The 18,099-nt window shown below is 45.9% G+C and overlaps 1 protein-coding gene across 1 annotated transcript in view; it reads right to left on the bottom strand.

Annotated features, from left to right (window-relative positions):
• Nucleotides 1–5,521: 5,521 nt before the first annotated feature.
• The window catches only part of SLC12A8 (solute carrier family 12 member 8), a 47,748-nt gene continuing 35,170 nt past the window's right edge, over nucleotides 5,522–18,099 (bottom strand). Inside the window, exons 8-13 of the mRNA XM_010129414.2 lie at nucleotides 17,501–17,647; nucleotides 14,240–14,915; nucleotides 13,257–13,354; nucleotides 11,459–11,576; nucleotides 9,472–9,532; nucleotides 5,522–6,926 (exon numbers count right to left, since the gene is read on the bottom strand). Coding sequence (XP_010127716.2) covers nucleotides 6,761–6,926; nucleotides 9,472–9,532; nucleotides 11,459–11,576; nucleotides 13,257–13,354; nucleotides 14,240–14,915; nucleotides 17,501–17,647 — 1,266 coding nt within the window. The 3' untranslated portion in view covers nucleotides 5,522–6,760. The remainder of the gene's footprint in view (nucleotides 6,927–9,471; nucleotides 9,533–11,458; nucleotides 11,577–13,256; nucleotides 13,355–14,239; nucleotides 14,916–17,500; nucleotides 17,648–18,099) is intronic.

Genomic DNA, 18,099 nt, shown 5'->3' with positions numbered 1-18,099 from the left:
ATAGCCCGTCGCAGCCTCTAACACACGCGGCACCACTGAGGCTGCTGCCTTCACCAGCCCCAGCTGGAGCAAGAGCCCCACAGTGTGAACCCATGCGTTTAAACCAGTATTTACCGACAGAAAACAATCTCTCTCCTCGCTCCGTCGCGGTTCCAGCCACGAGCAGCACATTTCTCACAAGCATCCGGAAAGGAAACACCAATATTCAGGCAGTTTTGGACTTCCCAAATGCAATCCCTCCCCCCCACCCCACCAGGTGCCTAATTTGCCAAGGTTTAGTGGCTGTAAATTTAAAGCTATTGTGTTTTCCTGCCATGTTATTTTATTCCTACCTTTGCCACTTTGAAGGAATACCCCTGCACCAAGGAGGTCAATTTACAACCAATATTTTTGAGCTCCAGCTCCAACAGCCACAAGAAAATACAGAGGGAAAAAATATCTTTTTTTTTTTTTTAATTGATTTTTTTTTTGTCCATTGGGGCTGCAGAGGGTAGTGTGATGGGCATACCATCCCTGCCACCCTCGTGCCATGTTGGGCACCCTCCTGGGAGGCCGGGGAAGGAACATCGGCAGCAGGAGGAGGATGCGCTGCAGCGGGATGAACGTGGCTGCACGGAGCGCGAGAGCTCAGTGAAGGCCACCGGCGCTCAGCTTTCCCCGCGTGGTCCAGGAGTTGTTTATCCCTGTGGCACAACTGCACGCTCGGCTGCCGCATCCCACTAATCATCGTTACAGGGCAGCTCCGGGCTGAGGGCTGCTTCCCTCCCTCCTTCAGAGCAGGAAACTAATAGGGGATTTAAATGCATGAAATCATGCCTGAGGAGTCGGCTGGACCAGGCAAACCCTAATGTAAAATAATGCCACCACATGCTCCTGAAAGAGGCTGTGACCTTAAATGTCTCCCTGAATTATGTATAAAATGCATTTCATGCTTCCATCTGAAAGCAACCAGCCCATTCAATACACAAAGGAATTAAAACCAAACAAACAAACAAAAACCTCATCGACACAGGAAACTTCTAACCTAACTCCATAAAACATAATTGATATTATATGCTGATTAATTGAATCCCACCCATCACCTTGTTTCGAGGGAGGAAAAACATAGCTTGTTTTTATTTCACCTTGATTTCCACTTTCCAGATTGAGGGGCTGGAGACACACAACCAAATTTGCCCAGTTTTGCATTTTTTCAGTCTGAAATCACGGAAAATCCCTGGGATCTCTACAGAAGAGGCATCTCTGTAGCACTTCGTCAGGATGACATTGACCGGTCCCTTCTCTCCGGTTCTATAGGAGCCTTCCGCAGCCCCGGCCAATGTCATGAAACTCCTGCAGCTCCCTTGAAACTCAGCCCAGAGTTTCTCTGTCCAAAACTTGGATCAGGCTCATAAACCTCAGACAAGTTTTAAGCTGATGATGAATTAAGGTACAAAGTGAATATTTTCTACTCCTGGAATTTGTTATTAAAAGTCCTGAGTTTCCGAAGTGGACAGATAGTTCCTAACTGAGTAATTAATTACCTTCCCCATCTCAGTGCCATAAGCCATCCATTAATGGATCCAAATAATCCAAAAGGCACTTAGTACCTGATCATTTTTCTTGAAATTTTGGGGGTGGTGGTACTTTATTGATTTATTTTTAGAAGAACTGCTTGCCTTGTACCTCCCTTGGAAGCCGCTTGTTCCAGATACTTGACATTTGGAGGTCAGGATGGATACACGTCTTGTGATCTCTTCTCATCCCTCACAGAAAAATGCACAACAAATTAAAATGACGTTGCATTTTGAATCCTGTCACTGGAAATAAATCCCCTATTTTCGGGGCGGGGGGAGCGTGGGGAGGGGCAGGGAAAATCAACCATTTAAATCTAGCTGAGAAGCAGCAATTCTAAATTTCTAATTTATTTCTTTTAGGACACTTCAGCCAGCTCTGGTTTGGAGCGCGTCAAGAAAAACCCAGCCATTTCAGAGCTGAGCAAAACACTGCACTGCAGCACCGTTAAAATCCAAAAAGAAGCCCCTGCCAAAGTTTACGAGCAGCATTTGGATCCGATAAAGTTACAGGTGCGCTCCTTGACTGCTGTGTTCCTGGGAGCGCGCCCATGCCTCCATTTGCTCTCGCATGAGGGGGGCAAATCCCAGGTACCAGGGGGCACATGCGTAAAAATTATATGAAAAAAGCCACGAGGAGCAGAAGGTGGAAAAGAAAGGAGGAGCCTCTCCTGTGTCGTGCGGGCTTTAAAGCTATTTATTTCTAGCCTGCAGTTTGCTGCTAGAGCCTCTCATCCGTAGCTTTAAGGCTGTTATCACTGACGTCTCAGCTCGTCTCGGGTTTAAGTGACGCTACACCAAACCTGGGTCTCAGCAGCACACCACTGTGAAGTCAGGAATATAAACAAGCCCATTATATACCTCTTCTACGTGGAGCTACAAAATTTATAGGCTGTCTACAAATTTTTTTTCACTTTTATCCCAGTAATTGCCTTTTCTAAAATTTCACTAGGCAAGCACGATAATTCAAATAACCTCGTTTCCCCACTAACCTAAATGTTAATTCTAGGCTGGCTCCTGGGGTTCAGCAAATGTCATCCCACCTTGCAAGTGTAGGCACGATGCTGTGTAAGGAATTGAGCCAGAGGTGTGTGGGCAAGAGCGTACCAGCTCACGGGGCACAGAGAGACCCCATGCCTAAATTCAGCCATGCACAGAAGCACCACTTCATATTTTGCCTTCATTCTTTGCTGTGGTCATGCCTGTCTGCTACGAATAAGTGACCATGGCAGGTGTGTGATTTTTTTGGCCACCACACACAACAAAGAACATCCAAGGAAATTCAAAGCTGACCAAGAGAGAGCCAAGAGGGCAGAAAAAAAAAGAGAGGGATTTGAGCTAGGCTATAGGTTTAAGGAGCTCAGTCCTCCCCGTGCAGACTCCTAATGGGACACGCAGGCAGATCCAGGAGGATTATGACAATTTATACCAACTGAGGAGCTGTCTCTTAATGGCAATATCACAACAAAGCTTCACTTTTCTCCTGCCCGTTCTCAGTCTTGCTTATTTGTCCTGCAAGTTTTTTGAGGCAGAAGATTCCGATTTCTGGACCCATTTAGTGCTGTGGGATCACAAACACAGCATGAGCTTCCAGGCAATACTGCAAGGCAAACAATAAAATATTTATATTCCACTGCCTTCTATGCTGGTGTGCTCTGCAAAGGGAGCCACCAAACCTAGAGCCACCAATTTACACTTGGAGTCTTCAAAAAGAAACAAAACCAGAGCTTTTACACCCACATCTCTCTCGAAAACAAATGTTTTTGCACTCTGACCCATTGCAAAATATTCTCATTTCTTACATAATAATAATAAAAAATCAAATTTCCAAGTGAAAGGAAAATAATTATAGACGCTAACAAAGCTGACACGGCTGAGAAGACAGGAGGGCCTTTTCATAATGACATTAACCAAGCTGCCACCTATATGGGACATATGATGCTCAGAGCTGGGTCCCAAATCCACCTTCAGGGAACCTGAATATTTGTGAAAGCCACAGCATCTGGAGTCACAGCGTGGCTTTTCGAGGGGGTGAAAGCAGCAATCCCCACCTGCATTTCCTCCCTTCAACCACTAAAACTGAAGCTGACAAATTCCTTCCCCTAATTTCACCCATATTTTTAGAGTGCTACAGAAGCTAGAGAGATTTTTGAGACGACACCCTGATCTTTGGCAATGCAACCGCTCTTTCTCACTGGAAAGGCTTCCTTGATGTGCAAAGCCCTGCACACCTGAACTCATCCGGTCTCCAACACTACTGAGTCTGTGGGGTTACTGGTGCTAAAACAAGGTTTCCCTCCACTCTTACCACGCCAGAGCTAATGCGCTGGGAAAGATCAGCATGGCCCTTTTCAAGCATTAAACAGGAAAGTTGCTCTGCTCATAACCCGTGACAGCAGCAAGGAGAGCAGCCCGTGCGATGTGTTCCTCCCTTGCAGACACGAGGAGAGGAAAGGACCAGTTGCCAGTACTTACCGGGTGGTGGGGGGAGCTGGTTCCTGCTGTGACAGTGGTGCCAGCGGAAGAGGTGGAAGAGTTTCTTCAGCAGCAGCACTTGGAGCCCAATGACCAGAAACTGCCAGAACAATGTGCCCTGCAGAGCCACCTCTTCCGCTGCCAGGTCTAGATAGCAGCCATTGCCATCTGGTGCTGACATTCATCCCATCGCTGCCTTTTTCCAGAAATACCGAGGCACAACCCATCCCTGCACCTACAGCCTGCCAGATGTCCTCTCACCGAGCCCCCACACAGCGTGGTGCCTTCCTCCATCAGCTAGCGGAGGCTTTGCCAGCGGGCAAACGCAACCGAAATTGCTTCAGAGGACATTTGGATGCAAAGAACTGCTGGGCAGGACAGTGGTGGCAAGGGGAAGGAGATGGCTGCTGCAGACTTAGTCAGCTGAAAGCAAAGCTATGGGGCACCTTCCCAATACTGCCAGACCAAGGGAGAAGCTGCTTGTGTTTCTGGCCCATCACACCTCAGTTTGGGGGATGAGCGAGGACCATGGTGTTGAAGAGGCAAATGCTCCCCACCAAGCCATCTGGCTTCAACCAGCACAGGCAAGGTACATGGCCAAGGCACCTTCCCCCTCCTCCCTCTCTGGATCTCCTGACTGCTGCCTTATTTTAAGAAGGGAACTAAATTGTTCAGGAGCTAACAAAGAAGCTAACCCAGGTATTTCTGCCTATTCATCTGCCACTTCATTCTGCCACTTCATGCCATGCTCTGGGGTTTTCTTTTGTTTAAGCTACAGAGAAACACAGGGCTGGGCAATGCCTGTCTTCGGAGGGAAGGCACCCTGCAATATTTTGATGTGACAGGACTTTAGAAAATACAAGATTTTACAGTACTGGCATTATGGTTGTGTATCAATGTGTAACAGGGGATAACACGGCACCATGCAGCTTGCCAGTGGTGGATCAGCACCAAGGAGCGTTTGGAGTTTTCACAACAGGAGTAGCTGCAAGGATGCTACAAGCACAAGGAGGGGTCTCCAGAGCTGCTGGTCCCAGGGAACCCAGGGGAAGCTTCAGCACAGAGCCACATCCCCACCACAGATCTAAACTCTTTGGAAACCAAAGGTAAAAGGCAATGGAAGGAACCCTGGAAGGAGGGTTTCCAACACAGAACAACTGACTTGAGGTGGCTCAGAGCTGGCCACACAAGCATAACTTCCCTCTTGCCTCTACTGAGATAATTAAGGTTAAGACACTTAGTAAAAGATCTGCGACCTTGAAAAATGAATACGCTTTCTGCAGTGCACCAGGGTTGCTCTCTTCTTCATCTCAGTAGAAAGCCTCCTTTGCTTCCCTCTGTAAAAAGACTGGAAGAGTGGAAGATGCAGCTGGACAGACCATGAGATGGGTTGGGGAGTGCCCCCATGGCTGGTAATGCCAGGGCACCGAGCGCCGGCAAGCGGAACAGCGGTCAAAGGCATCGAGCGCACCCACAGCAAGCACGGAGAGGAGTTCCTGGTGTCTCAGGATTTTATTGCACAGAAGGAGAAATAAATAATCTACAGGCTGAAACAATTGGACATGAAAGGAAGTGAAAGGCAGTGATTTCCCCCTCCTTTTAGCATCAGAACAGTTCATGCTGCTGGGGCTTGCCTCAATCCAGAGCCCTCCCTCACACCTCCCTGGGTCTCTGCCAGGACCACTGCGTGCCAGCAGGATAGTGCTCAGCCGAGGGGTTTTTCCCTGGGGAGCAGAAGTGATGGTGACAGGGGCATCCATGCAAGACCTCACCCCACCCCCACAGCCACTGCCCACCAACCCTAAGGTCTGCAGTGGAAATCCTACAACATCCCTTGTTGAACCTTCTGCATCCCAAATCTCCAGCAGCAGGAGAAACGGCTCCTTGTGGGAGCTCCCTATGGGATGGTCTTTAAGCAAAATCAGCAAAGATGAGGCTAAAGATATTTTGTTAAGGCACTTCTGAATCGGCTGTCCCGCCAGTCAAGAGATGCTCTACTTGGACTCAGCTACATTGCCACGTCCCAGGTTCCACGTTAGAAAGGATGAGGGAAATCACTGTGAACAGCTTCTAAAACTTAATTTTACAGTTTCACAGTAGAGGTCATTCTATCGCATTGCTGCATTTAAATGTGCGATTCCAGCTGTGAATATATTTCATTATCTTCTTGCACTTGCCACCGATTCTGGCCTATTGTCTAACGCCTTAAAGTACTTCCAAAGACCTTGGAAGCTGAAATGCTGAGGTAGAAAATTACTCTATTACAAGCAGGCAAATCCATGCCGAGAGGAGAAGTGAATTGACCTGGAAGGTCGCATCCATCTGTGGCACAGCTGGGAGTGGGGCGCTGGCTCCTGCTGCCGAGGTCACAGCTCCCAGACACAAAGTGTCCCTAGGCACCCAGAGGACGTCTGAAACGGGGTGCTGTAAGCTTTTACAGCGGTGATGGTCTTTAGAGCTCAATAGTGCTTATAATTGAATTCTTTAAAAGGATTATGCTGCCCTCAGTAACTCATCACTTGCTGGACTGGCCCTTTCATTTGCATTTTTCCCCCATTTTGGATAAGATTTGAAACCCAGCAATGTTGTAGCTTGCATAAACAAGCAAGCTTCAAATTTATAAATAACCATTCACATCCTTTTTGTATATATTCAAGTATTTCACAAGGCACCATGGCAGCCATTAGCATTTCTAAACGCTTTTTGCAGCCTGATACATTTTTTTTTGCCCTTTACTGGAATTGATTCACGAACTCCTCTCTGCTGATAAGTGAGGACTGGTGATAGCGGTCCCGCGAGGCGAAGTCTGCATTCTCCTCGGTGAGCTGCGTGGTCTCCATGCCAACTGTTGCAAAGGATGGTGTTACCACAATCTGCTCCTTGGGTGATGGCCTTCTCCTGCAAACAGAGAAGCCGAGGCACCTGCATCACCTCTTGTTTCCCACCCATTAGCAGCCATGCTTTCAGCCACGCAAACAAGGCAGGGCACTCCAGGAAGAGGCTAAATCCTTCTCGGCACCCTTCAGAGGCACAGAGCTAATCTGCAAACATTTTTCCTAAAAGGCACATAAAAAAATATACTCCCTTTCCCCAGCAAATGCTGGGAAAACATACATTTCCTTAACAAATACATTTCTTCTTTGGACGTGCTCCAGATGTTGGCTATGGCAAACACCTTCCACGCCATACAGGAAAAGAAGGAGCTTGAACCACTTCTGATGGAAAATATCCTTCTTAGAGGTTCCTAAGCTTTAGTATGCTTTTCAATTATTTTTGTAAGTCTTTTAATTAAAAGAGGAAATTTTCCTGCAATCTCTTTATCTCAGAGGCTGATTTTAAGAAAACCTTATTGCACATCTGCAAATCAAAATGGCAAGAGCTTATAGCACCGACTCAAACCTCTCTGAGCACCTAAGAGCCTTAGAGCCATCAAGGATCCTTGGTTGACTCCAGCTCTCTTGCACTCTAATGGGATTCCCTCTTTACCTCCAATTCATTAAAATGTCTTGCCTAGATTTCAAGAAAACAAAACTTAGGGAAAAACAGCAAATTACTTTAATGCAATTTCTTGCAGCATAGCAAAGGTGGGCTTCAAAATGACCCACCTGACTCCCAAGTAGAGCCGAAATCATCTTTGTGCAGGCAGGAGCAGGAACCCTGGCAACTAGGATAAGGTGACCAAGCTGGCTGGCTGACCCAGAGATTGCACTCTTCGAGGAGAGAGGAACAGGACCAGTCTCTGCCTTGGTGAGTCACCAGCTCCCCACTCAGCCCTCCTCGGCAGGATCTTTGCTCATCAATTGTACCGACTGAAGCACTAAGGACTGTGCCGGTCTGGTAACTTGCAGGAGAAAACCCTCCCACGACAGTGGCACCTCCACCCATGAGAAGCAGGTCTTCCTCTCCGGGAGAGCTAGTTTCTCCTTGCCACACATGGTAACTCTCCATGAAGCCTCACATCTCAACCAGCCTCTCACAGGGAACCTCTGACAACAGGCAGGTGATAGGGCTGAGACACACTGAGGGACAACCAGGAGAAAAATCCTGCTCTACCATCATAGCTGCAGCAAGCTCAAATGACCTGCCATGAATCCACCCGGACACTGAGGTGGAACTGGACAGACAAGTGCCCAAGACATGAAGTGGCGTGGTCTGACTCAGTGTGCCATGAGTAATTCTGGCAGTGCTTCAGCATGGCCCCACGTGCCCTGTTCCCATCCTCACCTCCTCATCTTTGGCTTGATGCACGCCCTCTGCACCCCCCCACTTCTCTTATAGGCAGTCTGTCTAACTTGGGTTCTCATCCCCTAACGCTTAGGCCAAGCATGCAAGAGGCGTGCAGGACAGGTGGGTCTTCACGGACTCTGTTCCATACTCGGAGACACCCATTTGTCTGGTAGAGAGAGGGATGGATGTGATGCGGGAGAACCTATTCTTGGTCACGCCACAGACCTGCCGTTGGGACCTCAGAGAGGTCCCATCACTCCTGGCTTCTCGCCCAAGCCACCTCTGCTACCAAAAGCCATGTCAGAGGGACTGTGGGCAGAGGCAGGAGCTGGCAAGATGGGCACAGATATGTGCCAATGTTCTTAAATGCCTGGACTTCAATTTATTTCAAAGAAGCCACCAAATTTGCACACACAATGCATGGCAGTTCGTGTTGTGCAGTCTTTACTGCAGTGTTAACACAACGCAACAAAAAAGCACCCCAACAGATTAAGAACCCCAAAATCCCACTGCATTGTACAGCAGCAGAGATGGTCACTACCCTCTGTGGGAAACCCAAATGTGATGGAATTAATAATTAATAGGATAAAAAAAAAGATTAACAAAACTAGTTAATGACCAACCAAACAAAACCTTTAAGGTCTTCTTGGAAAGAAAACCCCAAGACAATGCTACCGCAGTCCCGTGCAAACTCAGTACTGAATGGTTCCTTCAGTGAAGACCTTGTTTACTGTATTTGCCCTGTAGCTATTGCAGCTTCACCCCAAATTCCCTCTCTGAAATTCAAGCACAGCTGCCACATGTGCGTGTTCCACCACTACCACAGTCATTTGCTTTCAGTGGATGGTGGGTGGAAGAGATGGAATCTCCTGTTTCTCATTTCCTACCAGATTTTCCAGTTCCACCTGAGCCATTGAGGTTGAGAGCAGACCTTCAGGGTAAGATAAAAAGCTTCAGGCACTGAGATGTGGTTAGCAGCTGATGCGTCCATGCATAAGGCAGAGGAGACTCCAGCTCTCCCACTTACACAGTCAGCCACACACCAGGCTAATGGGAGCAACCAGTTATTTTTACCATCAAGAAGAACTTTGAGTCTGCAAGAAGGGACTGCTTAAGGTCATAAGCAAGTCAACTCTGCCACCCGTCTCTGTGCATGCTAGCGGGTCACGGGAACAACGATCACCGCCTCGGTCACCACCAAGTGACTGGTACCAACCTGCACGAGGTGATCAAGACCAACTTAATCCAGCTGAAGAAACTAAAATTCGCTGCTGCTCCTATGGAGAAAAGGCACGAGAAGTCAGTACGCTGCTAATTCTCTCATAATAGCATTACGCCATTGAATTTCTGCATAAATCTCAAACCAACACACTTGTTATTAGCCTTCAGCACACAAAGATTTTGCAATGGTGAGAACACTCTTGCAGTGTCCCCACACACTGCGGCTTTTAGACAATTGTCAAGAGACTTAACCCAAATTTCCCACGGAGAACAGCTAACCCTTCCCAGACCAACAGCTCGTGCAAACCCCAGCAAAGCTGTGAGCAAAGCGCAGACACCCACTACAGTGCCTTTTGCTCCCTGGACTGCAAAGCTCATTCCCACTGCAGGAAATTTGGCTTAGGCTGTTGGGGAGAAAGAGAGAGGAGAAGGGATCTGTTGAAATCCCAGAGCATTTTCGCTCCCAAGGTCTTCATCTAGTCCTTAATCCAGAGCATCTCTCAAGCCAGTGTCTCCCAACCTTTCTAGACAGAAGGGTCATTCAGTCTTTTGGAGAACAAACTGACTGATCATTGGATGCCACGTGACTACAAAATAATGTTCACTCACAAATAAAAATTAGGCTGAACTTTGAGTCTTTTTCTTTGCTGTGCACTGTTTTACTGTATGCATGGGAATGCGCGTGCAAAAGAAACGAAGGGAAAAAATGTCTAATTATGCTGCCATTTCTCAGATCACCTCCCAAAATCCTCTACACACTGAGAAACTCTTTTTAAAGTCATTTTTGGCAAATATTTCAAAAGCAGACAACAGAGATACAATACAGTGAATATACAAAGGCAAACAAAACTCCCAGGCCTGAAAACATTATCTGTGTACAATACGGAGGCCCTAAAAAACTTTGTTAAAACTTAGATATATTTCCAAAGATACAAATTAGCAGGTACTATCCACAATCTCAGCTCTGTTCTGTACAGATAAATAGAAAAGAAGTCGGTTAGAGCAGAAAGAGAAGCATTGGTGAGTGATATTTTGATGGTTACTGAGTGACAACTATTTTTTGGTTTCTCATCATTTGGGTTTCTAAAATCTGCTACCTACTTACCTAGTTCTCATCATCTTTCATCTAAATAAACACAGGCAGCTATTTCTGCGTTGCTTAGAAGATGTGAATTCAGGTGCTTTTGACTTTTCTCACCTTGGACAAAAAAATTGCAGGTACACACGTGCAGGTACTTACGCATGCACGCTCCGTACATATTTGCACTTAAGTACGTGAGAACGCGCACACAGCGTGTCCACCCCCTCTCTCTTCAGAGACACAGACCAACCCAAACCCCTCCGCGGCCGTGCCAAGGAGCTGCAGGCTCTCACGAGCTGCCTTCTGAATGTGCTTCGCTGTTTCATTTCAAACTCCTTTAAGCCGATCACACGCGCAGACCTTTCCAATGCCCTCTGCCTAAGAGTATTTTCCCAGCTTACGTTCCTAACATACTCAACCTGTTTAGTTCTGGAATCAAAAGGCTTTCTTGTTCTGCAGTTATGAATGTTGAGATTTAATGAGATACTCACCATAATTCCCATTTTCATTAAAGTCTTCTCAGGTGGGTTTAGATTGACTAATTAAGTTTATTAAAACGCATTTACTGCAGATTTTTCTCATTGCTGTGCTACATTTACAATCTGCCATCCCTGCTAAGTCTTAGTATTAGTATTTGGTTTTGCCATTTAAAGTGCAACATATTAAAGCAATAAGCACAATCTTCAAACTATCAAACTCACGCTCGTTGCAGTTAGAAACCAATATAAAATTAAGGAGCCAGAGAAAAAAAATGTATTAAAACTAGCAATGAAACAAAACCCTATCATTCACTGTGTCACCTGCATATTAAACACAAGAGCCTTGATTCCTAATTAAGTTAAATTAAAGCTTAATGAATTTTTAAGCAGATTTAATAATATAGGGAAAAAAAAAACCTCACCAAGGGGGAGTCCTGGGCTCACTTGGCCGATGTAGAAGTACAGAATAACCGCTGCACCCAGGCTGACAAGGGTGTAGATCCACTGAATGACAAACATGATGATGAGGGACGCGATCACCTGTGGGGAAGACGAGGTTTGGGGTTACCTCGGAGTTTAAGATAACACAATGATGACAAGCTTTTTCTGTCAGTCCTTTTTCTGCAAAGCCCAGCAGCTCCATTGACCTCCTTGCAGTGCCTGGAAAAGACCACTCGCCTTCAGAGACAGCCTCACACCTGGTCAACAACTTGTTCTTCAACCTTGCAAGATGAGCATGCTTTGCAACTCTTAATGAAAACTCTTTAACAACTGAGGCAGTGCTGGAGGTTTCAAGTTGTTATAAGAACATCAGTAACTGGGGTTTTTTTGAGTGGGGTTGCCAGAAATGCTGAATCTTGGCTTTAAATTCATGTAAAAACAGTGCTTCGATGGCATCTCCGCATTTCCAGCTTTCTCAGGGACTTCTCAGGAGTACTCTATGAGATGTGCACAGCCAGGACCCATGCCACAGCCACTCAGCATTATCCTGATGAGTGTTTCCTTTTAGGTGTCTCCCTCCTAATGATGCCCCGAGATGGGGACACCACAGAGGCTCTCCTTGCCCGAAACCTGCTGCAGAGCCAGCTCTTGCCTGCAGAAGCATCAATGCCAGCCGCAACCTCATGCGTGGATGGATGCTGCTGGGCATCAGTGGCCGAGGACTGTGCTGCAGTGAGACCCCTGGGGAACCCAGGTCATCTCCTGCCTCCAAAACACTCCACAGCACGTGGCTTTTGGCCACATATAGAGCATTTCCCATCCAGTGTTATCTGAAAAGATCTGGGTACGGCATGGCTGAAGTATCTCAGTAATGAGGTTCCTGGGTTATAGTGCAACCTCCTAAAGATGTCACTGCCAGACAGCAGCCTCCACACCCATCCAACCCCTGGCACTGCAGTCCGGTGGGACCCCTCGCCAGGAGCCGGCTGCTTTCAGCAGCAGCAGTGAATTTGAAAAGTGGGTGTCAAACTCCATCTGAGGATTAAACCAAAAGGGTTTGGTGTGTGGTTCGAGAGAGTTTGTTACATTTTACGCACAACCATGAAATACCCATCCACGCAGCAAAGCCATATGGTTCATTCATTATGCATCTCCGACCCCTTCCCCTGTCATCTGCCCATTAATCCATCTTCCCAAGATGAATTTAAATGTCCTAAACTCCTCAGTGGGTTGAGACAGAAGCTATTTAAAAGTTATTTATTCTTTAAAGTACATGCTGGAGGAATGCTCCGCTTTTCTCCCTCAAAAGGTGGAATTTCACAGCCAGGCTGCTGGTACTAGGGGGTCAGCACTAACGAAACCCCACCCCGAGTTTGCAGAAACTGGCTCGTAAATAAAAGCAACACAGCTTTGAAGCTGATGTCTCACTCCATCTCACAGTCAGAAAAAGCAGGCTGGCACACAGTAAAAAGAGGGACACTGGTTTTTTTCCCAGCCAGCCATGCATCTCAAGTCCTAACATGCCAGACTTTGAATTTGCATGTTTTTGGGTCAGGTTGGGTTTTTTTTTTTTTTTTGGTGTTGTTCTTGTCTGAAATAATACATCATCTGTCTTTCTCTGAATTTGAACTGCTGGGTGCATGGGACCTCGAGTACTTAAATTCAGGTGACTGGAATAGTAGAAACAAAAGCCATTTTAAAGTACTGGAGTAAGTGATGAATTTCCAGCCATTTTCTACAATCACAAACTAGTACTCAAAACAAAAGAAAATTACTTACACCAGCAAAGGAAACCCAGTGGTTGCAGAATTTGGAGTAGAAGGATTCTGGTATCCGCTGAATTCCCAGTTCTGGATTTTGTGGCTTTATAGATGATTCTAAAGACAAAAAGAGAAGAAAAAAAAATAAAAGAAGATAAAGATACATTAGAAAAAAGTTGAAGTGGTTTTTTTTTTCTCCTACTTTACATTACCAGACTGCAGAAAACCAAAGCAGAAATTCTATCTGACAGCTGGGTATGGCAGAGCTTAACCAAAATGTCTAAAACGAAAACAGAAAAGAAGCACAAGGGAAAAAAAACCAACAACAACAAAAAAAAAGTTGCTGAGTCCATTTGAAGGCCACATCTACCTATCTCTGCCTCAGTTTCCCTATTTGTACAATAAGAGAAATAAGGCTTTTCTCCATTGGAAGGGTTTATGAAGCTTAATTGAATAATGCTGATAAAGCACTATGGCACTGAGATGACAAACTCAAAGCACACACATGATATCAAACACCCACATCACCAACAAAACAAATTCAGACTCTTAGCTGTGGGGGTTGAATTACAGACTCCATCTATGGCATGGGGACCGCTGCATTCTGACAGCCTGAGCTTTGGATTCACACGGCTCCATCCCTCCTGCCCCACACCAGGGTGAAGTAAACCCCAAGATACACTCAAAAGCTTTTTAATGTACAGCACTAAGCGTGAATGTGTAGAATAATGAGTACATAGTAAACAACCCCACACTAAATATAGTCCTGCCTGCTTTCCTGTCATTAATCTTCCACAGGAAATTGCATTGCAACTTCTCCTGCGATGCACTGCGAACAACCCTCCTCTCACCTGGAATAAATTACATTATTGCGATGAATCATCGAATGACAGCCCCATATAAAGCTAGTTTCATGCCTGCCTTCAGGAAAGCACTGAGAAGGCCAAGGTTATAAACCATTCCCCTGTGAGCATGGAGAAGCCCATCTCCTACAGCCCTTACCTTCTCCTTTCTGGCCGGGGAGAGTGGGTGTTGTGCTGCAAAGCTGCTCCTCCCGCACCAGCAGCTCAGGTGTCCGCTGGGCATTGGCAGCAGGTGATGAGCATGGACCCGTGTCACACTGATGAACCCGCTCAGCCAAATCCTGCTGGCTCTCATTGTCGGGCTCCGTGGTCTCATCCCAGCCATACTGAGCTGGGGGAACATCGTGATGGAGATCCAGGAGAAAGCTGTCCTGCAACAGCTGCTTGGCTGGCTTCTTTGCCTTCTTTTTTTTGACCTTTTGGGTTAAATTCTCAGCTCCTCCTTTTTTGCAAGTACCTGGCTCACTACGAAATGGTTTAAAAAGCTGGTCCATGTCTTTTGTGAATTCCAGCAAGGTGCCGTTTGATCTGCTTTGAATTACTCCATCTGCCACACGGCTGGAGGGCTTGTTGAAAATTAAAGGCTGTGAAGAGTGAGCAGGCCTAGCGTTTTCCATCTGGGTCTCATCAGGTTTCTGCTGAACGTTGTAGCCCAAGGAGAGCGAGAAATAGGAATAGTCTACAGCAATATATGTCAACATGAAGTTGATGGTGACTATGGGAGCAAGAACATTAATTTGCCCGATGAAGACAAAAGCCATGGTGATGAGACTTGTTAAGCAAATTGCAGCCACTGGAGTCTTGTTGGGTCCTTTCTAGTTCATAAACAAAACAAACTTACATTTAAATTAATAACCATGAGCCTTGCTGAGAGGATTCCCCTCTTGCTCAGCTGCCACGGGTACTCTGCAGCACTCCCTTACTCATGAAACACACACACGCGTGCATAAGCAGAGGCTCACCGGCTTAATAAATTAAAAAGCAGGCTGGAAGCCAAAAGCTGCTGAGCTCCCACCTCACCTCTGTGCCCTACTCAAGCTTTGTCTTTGGAAACCTCATCCAGTCTCACGCCGTATCTCTGCAGTAGAACAATGTCATTAAAGCAGTGATAAACCTTCAGAGAGATTTGTGGGGCTTATGGGAAGTCTGACAATAAAACATGTTAATCAGAGTTAACTGCTTGTCTCTAATTTCTCCGCATCACTGCCTACCCAAAAGGCTCCCGCATGCTGCCGCTGGAAAGGCTTCGACTGCCAATCAGTCACGGAAGCTCTGCCTGCACAGATCAGTGGCACCTTCACATCAGCAGCCTCTAGCCCTGTCCTGACACAAGGCTGAGCTAAACCCATGGTCCCTCTGCACTTGGGATTTCCCTCCTTGCAGCCCCTCAAGCCACATCTGCGGAGCGGCAGGAGGGAAGCAGCAGAAAGGCTGGGCAGCCGAGGATGCTGGAGGGTGGGAGTCAGCCCCAGTGATGCTGAGCATGCGTCGGGACAGCAGACAGCCAGGAGAAACACCACCTGCTCTCATATCCTTTGGGGTGGGGTGAAGACAGGGAGAGGAGGAGAAAAAGAGAGACAAAGCAAAGGGCATTGGGGGTAGAAAGACTTGAGCCATCAGCTCATGAACTTTAATACCAGGTCTGACATGCCCTTACTTGGACCAGGCACCGTCTTGCCGTTTTGGTACCAAAGCAGCCTGTGCAGGCTGCGTAAAGACTTTACTGGAAAATATCTTACAAGATATCTTAAACAATATCTTAAGTTTTTCCTTACTGCATGTGCTTCTTTAATAAACACACAGCTCAAATGGAAATGATTTCTATTTCCTCCACTCTTCCTTATTAACAGAAAAGAGGACCAGTTCTGGACCTTACACCTTTTCACAACGAAACAGAAATGCGTCTCACAGACACAGGAACACAGTTCTCAGAAACCACCTTCAGGATCAGAAGGACATACTGAGATGGGGAACAGACAGGACCATCTCAGGACACCTCTGCCTTGGGCTTAACTCTACAGAAAACTCTCGTGTCCTTCCCATCAGCTGGAGTTATGGTGACTACAGCACTTTCTTCAACCACAGAAAAGGAGAACTGATGTGGAACAGACTGATAAAGGCAAACTAAATTTATTAACTCTCCATAAACCAAACCTAGACAATTTTCAAGGTGGCAGAGAGAAGGAAAAGGGAAAAGCGATCTGCCTTGGATTTCTCAGCACTTTTTGAGCCCCTCCCATCACAGCACTCTGCCCAGAGAGAGTTCACAGCAGAAAATTTGACAGAAAGACAGAAAACTACTAGAGAAGAGATGGAATCAACTTTGCAGTCAACTTTGCTAAATCACTGAGAATTTCACAAGGGTTGCCAAGTGGAGAACAGCCTGTTCTGGAATCACCTGACAACTGCCTTTAGGAGCTGGAAGTTTTTGCTGTCGTTATTGTTCCTGCTTCCTCCATAATTATTACTATTTATTATTATTATTGCTATCATTATGACCTTAATTTTAGAAAATTACTTTGAGAAACACATAACAAAGGATAGAAAATTATTATACTTCTAAAACATTTATCTATTTTTAAATATTCATAAATACCAATATTGTAAAATATTTTTCTGTATTTACAAGCTGTTCTGAAGGAGGAAAACATCATAAAGTTTTTCCAGCCACTTGGTACAGGCAGTTAGGTACTGCAGGTTATTGAGAGTGGGGGAATTATTTATTTTCTCTCTGTTTAGAAGAAGGGAAAACGATAAAAAAATAGTTTGGCCTGAATGTAGAGCCCAAGACTACAGAGTCCTTAGTGACTGGTACTTTGATTGATCTCAACAGAACGACTCATGTGAATGAGGATTATTTGTAAGGAAAAAAAAAAAAAAAGCCTCGTCATATTCAAAGCAAGGCTTTGTTTTAAATCCTATCTAAAGCTTAGCAGACCCCTAACTCAACCTTTCAAACCTATTCTTTGTTTTTATTTTATAGTGTCCAAAAGGCACCTTATCTTACAAAGAAGTGTCCTCTTCTCCAGTGCACAGAGACTGAATCCACAGCACCACAACTAGTCACGTGCTCAGCTACGAGGTTACCAAAGAGGACAGGAACAGCTCAAAGAAAATATACAAGAAAGAAGAAGCAAAAAAAGACAGACAGACAAAGAGGCAGTTATCATCCATTTCATCAAGTCCTTGGACAAAAGCTTCAGGCCTCTGCCCTGGACAGGAGGGGAGAGAAGAGCTAGATACCTCCAATCATAGGGTACCTGATCCCGAGCCTTCCCCTCCTTGCATTTCATGCATCTCCCATCTCACCCTACAGACACATAGAAATCCTGGCTTCTTCAGTCCCCAGTTTTCCTTCAGGTGAAGGTTTGAGAGCATTCTCAGAGAAAGGATGACTAACCCCACGTCCAAGGAAGGTGAGCATGGGGATCACGTTCTCCTGGGCGATGCACTGCAGGATCCTGGGTGCTCCGTACAGCCCTCCCATGCAGGAGGCCAGGGACGAGATGTACAGCCCTAGCAAAAACAAGAAACCCACCAAGGATACCTGGAGGAAGCGGAGAGAATGCAAAGGTGATTAAATTGTTCTTTAAAGACCCCCAAGCAGTCTTCAATACACATATTTTAAGAGATCACATATATTTTGTAATATTGATAAATGAACGGAGCGAGCCCTGGGAAAGCAGAAATGTAGTCAGTCTGCAATATAAAGTGCAAGCAATTAATACAGGAAAATTATCCCATAAAAGTAATTTAATAGTGAACATCCTGTACCGACAGAGCCATTTGACAAGCTCATATCCAAGAAATTCTTTGTCACTTGGAGCAATTGCAGCAAAGTGGCAGCTATTAGATTCCCCTTAAGTAACTGGAAGTGAGTTTATTTCAGGAGAGATCACTTATATACAGAGCACATCATACAGGAAAAGCTGCCCAGGCTTCCAACCATCCAAAACAGGAAGACAAACCCCTGCATCCCAGGGGGGAAAACCAACCCTG

Source organism: Chlamydotis macqueenii, chromosome 6 (genome assembly GCF_036417535.1).
Source record: "Chlamydotis macqueenii isolate bChlMac1 chromosome 6, bChlMac1.mat, whole genome shotgun sequence".
Taxonomy (NCBI): Eukaryota; Metazoa; Chordata; class Aves; order Otidiformes; family Otididae; genus Chlamydotis; species Chlamydotis macqueenii.
The sequence above is the reverse complement of the archived record's forward strand: the minus strand, read 5'-3'. Positions and strand labels throughout refer to the sequence as shown.